The 9,415-nt window shown below is 48.5% G+C and overlaps 2 protein-coding genes across 10 annotated transcripts in view; both read right to left on the reverse strand.

The window, feature by feature from the left end:
* Atat1 (alpha tubulin acetyltransferase 1) overlaps window positions 1-7,165 on the reverse strand; it is a 12,459-nt gene extending 5,294 nt beyond the window's left edge. For 3 of the 8 annotated variants that reach the window (XM_021150085.2, XM_021150083.1, XM_021150088.1), the window contains exons 1-8: window positions 7,018-7,165; window positions 6,526-6,586; window positions 6,354-6,445; window positions 6,183-6,243; window positions 5,951-6,064; window positions 5,661-5,762; window positions 1,496-1,541; window positions 1,314-1,382 (exon numbers count right to left, since the gene is read on the reverse strand). In XM_021150085.2, coding sequence (XP_021005744.1) covers window positions 1,314-1,382; window positions 1,496-1,541; window positions 5,661-5,762; window positions 5,951-6,064; window positions 6,183-6,243; window positions 6,354-6,445; window positions 6,526-6,586; window positions 7,018-7,124 — 652 coding nt within the window. In that variant the 5' untranslated portion in view covers window positions 7,125-7,165. The other 5 variants (XM_029470849.1, XM_029470850.1, XM_021150084.1 and 2 more) reach the window with 3 other exon arrangements.
* Window positions 7,166-7,498: 333 nt separating this feature from the next.
* Mrps18b (mitochondrial ribosomal protein S18B) overlaps window positions 7,499-9,415 on the reverse strand; it is a 6,355-nt gene continuing 4,438 nt past the window's right edge. Inside the window, exons 6-7 of one of the 2 annotated variants that reach the window (XM_021150093.2) lie at window positions 8,538-8,597; window positions 7,499-8,073 (exon numbers count right to left, since the gene is read on the reverse strand). In XM_021150093.2, coding sequence (XP_021005752.1) covers window positions 7,784-8,073; window positions 8,538-8,597 — 350 coding nt within the window. In that variant the 3' untranslated portion in view covers window positions 7,499-7,783. The remainder of the gene's footprint in view (window positions 8,074-8,537; window positions 8,598-9,415) is intronic. The other variant, XM_029470851.1, reaches the window with a different exon arrangement.

The following is a 9,415-nucleotide window of genomic DNA, read 5'->3' on the forward strand; positions in this document are numbered from 1 at the left end:
CTACTGTATAGCAATGGGAGCTACTGTATAGCAATGGGAGCTACTGTATAGCAATGGGAGCTACTGTATAGCAATGGGAGCTACTGTATAGCAATAGGAGCTACTGTATAGCAATGGGAGCTACTGTATAGCAAGGGTGAGTTTCCTCCCTTCCTCTTAGGTTCTCCATCACAGACCAGAAGGACCCGATCAGCCCTCTGTGGATCGTCATCCATCCCAGATGGTGGCATGGCCTCACTGCCTACTGGATGGTAGCCTCAGAACTGCGGTAACCATCACGGGTCATGGTCATGGTGGGCCTCTGGGAGCCTAGGCTAATGCTTATAAGGCTCAATGAGTTGTTCTTTGGGCAACTGTTACTACTTTTCTTGGCCAATGGCAAGGTAACCAGCCACAAAGCTAACCATTCTGTACCAGCCAGCACCACACAGCTGCTTAAGGCTATGCCTCGCTCCCTGAGGATGTATTGGGGAGGGAGGGAGGGAGGAAGGGAGGGGGAAAGGTAGATGGCAGCCTGTGAGGCTTTTTTTTTTTTTGGTTTTTCAGGACTGGAACTCACTCTGTAGACCATGCTGGCCTCAAACTCAGGGATTCCCGTTTCAAGTACTGGATACCACACCCAGCCAACCTGTGAGTTCAGTCAAAATAGGTTTGATTATTCTTGAAAAAAATTCTTTTAAGGCAAGATCTCATATGCAGCCTTGGCTGGCGTAATGCTTGCTAGGCAGACTAGGCTGGCTTCAGACTCATAGAGCTCCACCTACGTTGGCTTCTTGAGTGCTGGAATCAATGGCATGTGTCACCATGCCAGGTAAAAATGTTACACATTTTGAGCATTCTCTTATAAAACAAGTATATAGACTTGACTATTCACATCACTATCCCATGAATAGAAATGAAAGGACCACTGGGCTCACTTTCCTGTCCCTCCCTGGCTGACAGAGCCTGAGGAATTTACAACAATTTGACTGTGGCCTGTTTTGAGGGAGCTGACCTAGCGCAGAGGCTCTGCTGACACTGGAGGCCAGCCAAGCTCTTGAGGGGCTTGCTTAGTAAGAACCGTTGCAGAGAACAGGGCTGGGTGTGCTTTGGAGTAGGGCAGTGTGGTTAGTGTGTGAGCTTGAGCGTTAGCAGGATCTGATTTCTTCCCATGTATAAAATGCTCCCAGCAGGGCCAGGGCAAACAGCGCTGCTGGAGAGATGCGTGGCTTTAGGGTGTTCTGAATTGCTAGCAGACAGCACTGCTACCCCGGAACCTCCTGAGGAAGTAGGCCTTACTGCCCTTAATTCCACCCAGTCCTTGCAGGCTTTACCAGCAGGTATGGGATCGGCCACAGCAGCACGAGAGTGTCGAGTTGCCCTCAGAGAGGAAGTGGGGGGCCCTGTGAGGAAGGAAGAGGTGGTGGCCCTCAGTGGGGACCTGTGGAACTAAGAGCCCACCTCTTTCCTTTCCCTTTCCACAACTACTAGGCTGGCACAAGGTAAGGAGACTTACGGTGCTGATGGGCAAAGAAGCCTTCAAAGATGACAAAGTTGTTCACCTGGAAGATGAAGCAAACAGAGCATACTGTCTCTTCTCATCACACAGTGGGTATAGAACCTGGACCACAAAGCCCATGAGGTGCGTCTCAGTGTGGCTAAGCTAATGGAATGCTTGCCTACCATGCATGAAGCGCTGGGGTCAAGCCTCTCAGCACCACACACAACTGGGTACAGCGACATATGCCCGAAATCCTAACACTTGGAGGGGAAAGCTAGGAGGACGAGTTCAAGGACATCCCCAGCTACACCGAGAGCCAGAGGCCAGCTGGGCTACATGAGACCCTGCCCCAAGGTCAAATCATGGGGCTGGAGAGATGCTTCAGTGGTTCAGAACCATTGCTGCTCCTGCAGAAGACTGATTTAACTCCAAATACTCACAAGGTGGCTCATGACTGACCGCCTGTAACCCCAGTCCCAGAGAATCCAACACCCTTTTCTGACCTTCATGGATACCCGTAGTGTATATATGTTCATGCAGGCAAAATATGTATACTCATAAGATAAAATAAATCTAGCCGGGTGGTGGTGTCACACACACACGTGTATACATTATATAAATATAACATATGTATACATACATATGTATATGTATGTATGTGTGTGTGTATATATACATACACACACATACATATATATGTTTGTTTTTGAGACTGGGTTTCTCTGTGTAGCTCTGCCTATAGACTGGCTGGCCTTGAACTTACAACAGAGATCTGCCTGTCTCTGTCTTCAAGTGCTGAGACTAAAGGCATGGACCACACTACCTCTTTATAATACATATAGATATAAGCCAGGCGGTGGTGGCGCACGCCTTTAATCCCAGCACTCAGGAGGCAGAGGCAGGTGGATTTCTGAGTTTTGAGGCCAGCCTGGTCTACAGAGTGAGTTCCAGGACAGCCAGGGCTACACAGAGAAATCCTGTCTCGAAAAAACAAAAAACAAGACAACAAAAAAAGAGATGCTGTGCTTCTGATCGCCTCTGTTCCCTGCACCCACAAGGCTGCTCATAACTGTCTTTATTCTAAGGGATCTAGGGCCCTCTTCCCACCTCTGCTGGTATTGCACGCACATGGTGCACATACATACATGTAGGTACTCATACATACATACATACACATCTTAAACAGAGCTCACAGGATACCTGCCAATGTTAGTATTTTACAGGCCAGCTGCTCCACGTGTCCATGTAACTGGGCTAACCTGTCCAGTGTGAAGAACGTGCCCCTTCCACCGTTCTCTACTATTTTTATTTGAGACATGTCTCACTCTGAACCTTTCTCTGGACTGAACTCATTTTGTAGACCAGGCTGACCTTGAACTCACAGATATCTGTCTGCCTCAGCTTCAGGAGTGCTGAGATTAATACTGCCCTTTTTTTTTTTTTTTTTTAACTGACTCAGCATTTCAGGTAACCCAGGCCTGTCTCAAACTCCTGACTACCTTAAAAATCAGCTCCGACACTGGGCATAGTGATTCATTCCTAATAACCTTAGGATTAAAGACTTCTTGTAAGTTCAAAGCTAGCCTGTACTACACAGTACGTTCCAAACCAGTCAAAACAAGACTTCCTGGGGCTGGAGAGATTACTTAACAGTTAAGTACACTGACTGCTCTTTTGAAGGTCCTGAGTTCATATCCCAGCAACCACATGATGGCTCACAACCACCTGTACTCATATACATAAAATAAATAAAATCTTAAAAAAAAATAAAAGACTCCTAAATGTTTTCCCGAAAGCCAATCTACCTACATCATGCAATGTTACCCTTCCTATTCCTATTGTTTTGGGTCCAATCATAACTCTATTTTTCCCACATCTATTCTATAAGGAAATCATGTTTGTTTTACCCTCAGATGCCACCGTTTCCTACCTCTGCTGCTGTCCCTGGGTCTGTCCCTGACTCCCTTTCATCAGGAATTTCTGCTTCCCTATCCGTCTTCTGAACTTTCACCCTGGCTCCCTCTATGGCTTGTTTGTTTGGCACAGCAAGCAAAGTGAAGGAGACAGGTGACCCGAGTGCCTTTGGCTTCAGCTCTCACCTACTACTTTCCTTCGGTCACACTGCTGTGGGCATATTCTCACTGCACAGCCTTTTATACTAGCCATCACTCCTCTGGGACACTGTGCCTCCACACACTTCCTTCATGCTCTTGCACAAATGAGCTATCCTCTCAGTTGAGAGCTCTGCCAATAGCTGACTCGCACCTGTAAGCCCCTCCCTCACCAGCACTGGTTTCATTTTCTCAGAACACTTATCCCTTAATAACAGTAAAGCATGCCTTTTGGTGTTTTGTTTGTTTGTTTGTTTGTTTGAGACAGGGCCTCTCCAGGGAGTCCTAGAAGCCCCAGAATACAATATTTAGACCAGGCTGGCCATGAACTCACAGAGCTCTACCTTCCCAGTGCTGGAGTCAAAGGCATGCACCACCCTTGCCTGGCCCTAGAATAAGTTGTTTGTCTGGTTCCACATTTGGATTCTTTTGTTTGGTTGTGTAAAGTATTCCTAGTGGCCACAACAGTGTCAGATACACAACAAATAGTTGTTGAATGCATTAGTAATGTGTTTCTAAACTCACAGAATCACTGTCCCATGATAAACCAAGCTTTCTGAGGCCTGGAATGCCTATTATTCTGGATCTTCCATAAATGATGACTAATGTAATGGACTTGTGGGAGAACAAGGTAGAAAGAAGCTGTTGTGTTTGGGGATAAAATAAGGTCTAGTAAACAGCCGATGCCCAGGTGTGGTGATGAACTCTGGAGGTAGAGGCAGGGTGACCTCTGTGGTGCTTGCCTTTAGTCCCAGCACTCTGAGCAAAGGCAGGCAGATCTCTCGAGAGTCTGAAGCCAGCTGATCTATATAGTGAGTTTCAGGATAGCCAGAGCTCCAGAGGGAGACTGTGCCTCAAAAAGCCTGCAAGCAAGCAAGCAAACACGCAAAGCTCCCCAAAAAGACAGGATGAATGCTTCTAGAATATGTGATGGGTAAGGAGAAAAAAGATTTAGTTGCAAAAATAAATCACACTGGACATCATGACTTAATCCTAGCTCTTGGGAAGCTGAGGCAGGAGGATCATCCATTTGAGGAGGGTGAGGTTTGGTGTGTATATAGCAAGCGTCTTTCAAATACAGAACAGCTGGGCATCAAGGCATACCTGTGACCCCATTAACTCAGGAGGTAGAGATGGAGTGTCACTGTGAGTTCAAGGCCAGCCTGAGATATATAGTGAGATCCAGTTTCAAAAGCCCACAATGCGGGCTGGAGAGATGGCTCAGTGGCTAAGAGCACTGTTTTTCCAGAGGTCCCTAGTTCAATTCCCAGCAACCACATGGTGACTCATTAGCTATCTATATGATGTGATCTGATGCCCTCTTCTGGCATGCAGGTGTACATGCAGATAGAGTACTCATATATAAAATAAATCTTAAAAAAAAAAAACCAAAAACCAAAAACCAAAACAACAAAACCCACGATGGAGCCCTGGAGAAGGGTGCATATAAACAAAACTAGAGGGACTCAGAGGGTTTTATATATGCATTTAGCCTGTCTATATACCTGTGCACATGTACATGCAACAATAATGAGAGACAATAGTGGGAGAGGGGGACAGGGGAAGGGCTGGAGGGGGAGAAACAGGGATAGGAGTGCTGTCAATACAGAGCTCAGGCATAAAGTCCTCATAAAAAATATAGCTGGGGTGGTGGAGCATCCCTTCAATCCTAGCACTCTGGAGTGAGAAGTAGGTGGATCTGTGTGTTCAAGGCCAACCTAGTATACAAGGGGAGTATGGTACAGCCAGGGTGACCCAGAGACCTTATTTGAATAAACAAAAATAGGGGCTGGAGAGATGGCTCAGAAGCTTAGAGCGCTTGGTTGCTCTTGAGGACTAAGATTCAAATCCCCAGCACCCACATGGTGGCTCATAAACATCTGTAACTCCAGTTCCCACGTTCTGACACCCCCTTCTAACTTGTGTGTACAGGCATGAACATGGTGCATGTATATACATGTGAGCAAAGCATTCACACACACGAAAATGAGGTAAGTCTAAAACAACATCGAAACAACCCAAGGTAGGACTTAGTCAGATGTCTCCAGGGTTGGCGCAGAGCCTCTAACCTGTGGGACTGTGGTCTCCAGGTTGTAGTGCTTATTCAGGAACTTGAGCAGCTTCGGCGATGGTCGGTCAATGGCCAGTTGGTGGGGCTCCACTCGCTCTTTCTGCAGGAAAACGAAAAACTTGGGGGCAGGGGTTGTAGGAGGAGCATGCTAGCAGGATACTGGGAGCCTGGTAAGGGAATACAGAGAAAAGGGGACCAACTGTGGGCTATGGAGCAGGGCCTCCTAGAGCTTCAGGGTGAAGAGCCTTTTAGATCTATTCTGACTGATCGGTAAAGATTGTTGGGTACCTGTAACATATGCTGAAAAAGTTCTCGCCCGTGGCCATGCCGTTGCACCGACTCGTGGATGTAAAAGTCCAGAATGCAAAGCGGTTCTACCTCATTGTGAGCCTCCCGGTCATCCTAAGAGGTCAAGAACACATACTCATTAGGAGCCATGCATCTTGGTTGTCTCCCACCCCGCCCCCATTTCTTCTCTGACACCAATGCTTACAAATGGCTAGTTTGCAGTGACACTCACCAGTACAAAGAGCTTCTTGTATCCAACTTTGAGGAAACCAATAATGGCTCCTTTCCCTGCCCTGTGGGATGGGGAAAATAATGAACCAGGCAGGAGCAACTGTCTGGGAGAGATTGCAAAAGGAAGGTAAGAAGAGTCTGATTTACACGGAATAATGACAATAAGACTCACGGGCGGGTTGAGGTGTCCTTCAGTATGTAAATAACATGCCGGTTGCTTTGCATCCTCAAAGCGCTGGTGATGGGTGCAGGGAGGTGCTGAGCCTGCAAAGATGAAGATCTACTTTGTTTGATTCTTTATCTGCCACCCATCTCCCTTTCCTCCTCCTAGAGGCGCCCCGTACCTTGGCAGAAGCCTTGCCCAGCTCATCTACAATTGTCATGATTTGCTGCTGCAGATCCACACTACAGAGAAAGGGGCCGGTCAGACACTCGCTAGGTTACAGCATCGTGGAAGTCATTCCTGGCAGCCTGCTTGGCTCCCACCCAGGCTCCTCCACAGGGTCTCTGACTTTGCTTGGAACTCTTCCTCACCTCCCACCTCACCCCTCCAGATCCCAAGCTTTGGTTTCACAGCTCCCATGTTAAGGTTACTGTGAAGTGGTAGGAAGGGCGGGTCAACTATAACCTCTTGTTGAGGCCACATTAGGCCAAAAGGTGAAAGGTTACAGATGTAGGCCTATTAACCCGGCTAGATCCAGGGTCAAAGGTCACCAAAACCCATGTATGACCGCAGAAGAAATGGCCAGTAGTCAGTGAGAAGGGGGCGTGGTTCCTGGATCAGGTTTGGAGAGGAACCGGGACAGAAGGGCCATGGGTCGGGTTTGAAATGTCACCGGGCCGGCGTTGTGGTTCCGGGTCGGCGGGCCGGAGGCCGCAGGTGCTGGTCCAGCACGGTGATCCGCTCCGGGAACAGCGCATCCACATCGAACGGGAACTCCATGGCCCATTGTGCGGGACCGGACACGCCCCACACAACGTCACTTCCGCTACCAGGGCCGGTAAGTCTTTATCTCTAGGACCCGCCCCGAGGGCTCGCCCCGCCCCCACCATGGTTTCACAGTGCCTGGGAAACCCCATTTTTTCTCGCCAAACCCCATTTTTCTCTAGCAACAGCTCTCCTTTTGTAGGTCTGTGCCCCTGAGGTGCCAGGGCAACCAAGTATCCTGCCCTCCCAGTGAACAGCTGAGAGAACCTTCAGAAGAACCAGTCTCACACCCCTTGGAGTTGCGGGCATTTGCGGGTAGACCACACTCCCACCCCACCTCATGGACTTGGCACCCACATTTTGAACAGTCAGCCCAAAGGGAGTCAGGAACGGGTGAAGAGACACAGCTTTATTGTATAAAAGCTGAACCAGGTTTAAATCAGGGACACACTATCAAGGGCACACACAAGAGTCTCCAGTTTATATGTAAGTCCTCGCCAGAGTTACCCATAAACATCTAGTCCCCCTCAACGTCAAATGTGCTTGTTCTCTTCATGCCAGCCAGTTCCCTATAGGGTCTGCCACTGTCACAAAANAGAACCNTTTGCAGGACACAGGATACCACGNAGCCCTAGACAGCANTCCCTTGGTCTGACTTCCCCAGGTCACAAGTTCTAAGCACTCTGGGAGCCGGTCTGCTCAATGGAGGCTTCTGCTGGTGGTGTAGTGGGCATCTCAGGCATCGACTCAGGTGGNGGGCCACTTTCTTCTAGGAGATTTCCTTGATAGAGTCGGCGAAGGCGAGACAGCTCTCTCTCCGGTGGCTGTTGCCAGCTGTACCATGGGTACCAAGGTTCACCTGACAACAGTGTGGGGGCTGGTGGAGTCACACTGACAGCTCCATGCACAGTACCAAAGTCAGCATCCCGGGGCTCAACCTGGGGGACGTAGTAACTGAGAAGACCTAAGGGGTTAAAGGAAATAATGGTGGATGAGGAAGGGCAGGTCAGATTCAAGACAAGAAAAAGGCACTACAAATAGAGGGACCAATCATAATCACCAAGCACATTCCAGCAGCGCATACACAGCACAACCTGCCAAGGAGACAGAGAACAGGCAGGGCACTGCGTGGGCTCTCCCTCCTCACTCATCTGTGCAAAGGTGCTGCGTAAGCCAGGTCAGAACAAAGAAACACAAGACTGTCAAGATTCAGGAGACAGTAGTCTGAAGAAGGAATGTTCCTTCCTTGTGTTTCCTGAAAGATCAATGATCAATATGTACTCCCAGTAGCCTGGAACCTACAGCTGTTACTTCAGAGTCCAGCAACTCACCTAACTTGGAACAACTAGGAGACAGACTGCTGAGTACCTTCTCACGGACATGGAGCACACAAGCACCTCAGAAACCCTGCCCCTTGCTCTCACTTACCACACTCCCTGGCTTTCTGGATGGCCTGGGTCAGCTTCTTGTGCTGCTTCATACAGACCCCTACAGAGAGAAACGTCAACCTGGACGGCGTCCCACACAGCAGGAAGTCTTCTACACAGAGACAGCTGACCTAATGCCCCAGGCCCCTGACCTGTATCTGCCTGCATGTCCAGCCACTACAGAGATGTCATGGAATGACCGAGCCTACAGATGGGCCAGAAGATGACTCAATGACAAGTGTGGTTAAGGCTGACTTGGAAAATCCACAGAAAAAAGATCTTGTAAGAAGTGATTTCAAATTAGGGAATGTGACAGAGTAGCAATTATTCCCAGCTCCACTCTGCAGGCTGACAACATAAAAACTGACAAAAGGGACATATCGCCGGGCATGGTGGCTCACGCCTTTAATCCCAGCACTCAGGAGGCAGAGGCAGGCGGATTTCTGAGTTTGAGGCCAGACTGGTGTACAGAGTGAGTTCCAGGATAGCCAGGGCTGTATAGAGAAACCCTGTCACACACACACAAATTTAGACTGATAGGTGGAAAAACTTTACAAGGAAGCAAGCTGTTCACCTTTTTTGTTTTGTTTTGTTTTGTTTTGAGACAGGGTTTCTCTGTGTAGCTCTGGCTGTCCTGGAACTCACTCTGTAGACCAGGCTAGCCTCGAACTCAGAAATCCGCCTGCCTCTGCCTCCCAAGTGCTGGGATTAAAGGTGTGTGCCACCAATGCCCGGCTTCTGTTCACCTTTTTTAAAAAAGAAAAAAACAAAACAAAACAAAAAAAAAAATGTTGAGCTGGAGTCTATGTAGCCCTGGCTGTCTTGGAACTCACTATATAGACCAGGCTGACCCCAAACTCACAGTTTAAGGCATGCTTT

Source organism: Mus caroli, chromosome 17, assembly GCF_900094665.2.
Source record: "Mus caroli chromosome 17, CAROLI_EIJ_v1.1, whole genome shotgun sequence".
In the NCBI taxonomy this organism is placed as follows: domain Eukaryota; kingdom Metazoa; phylum Chordata; class Mammalia; order Rodentia; family Muridae; genus Mus; species Mus caroli.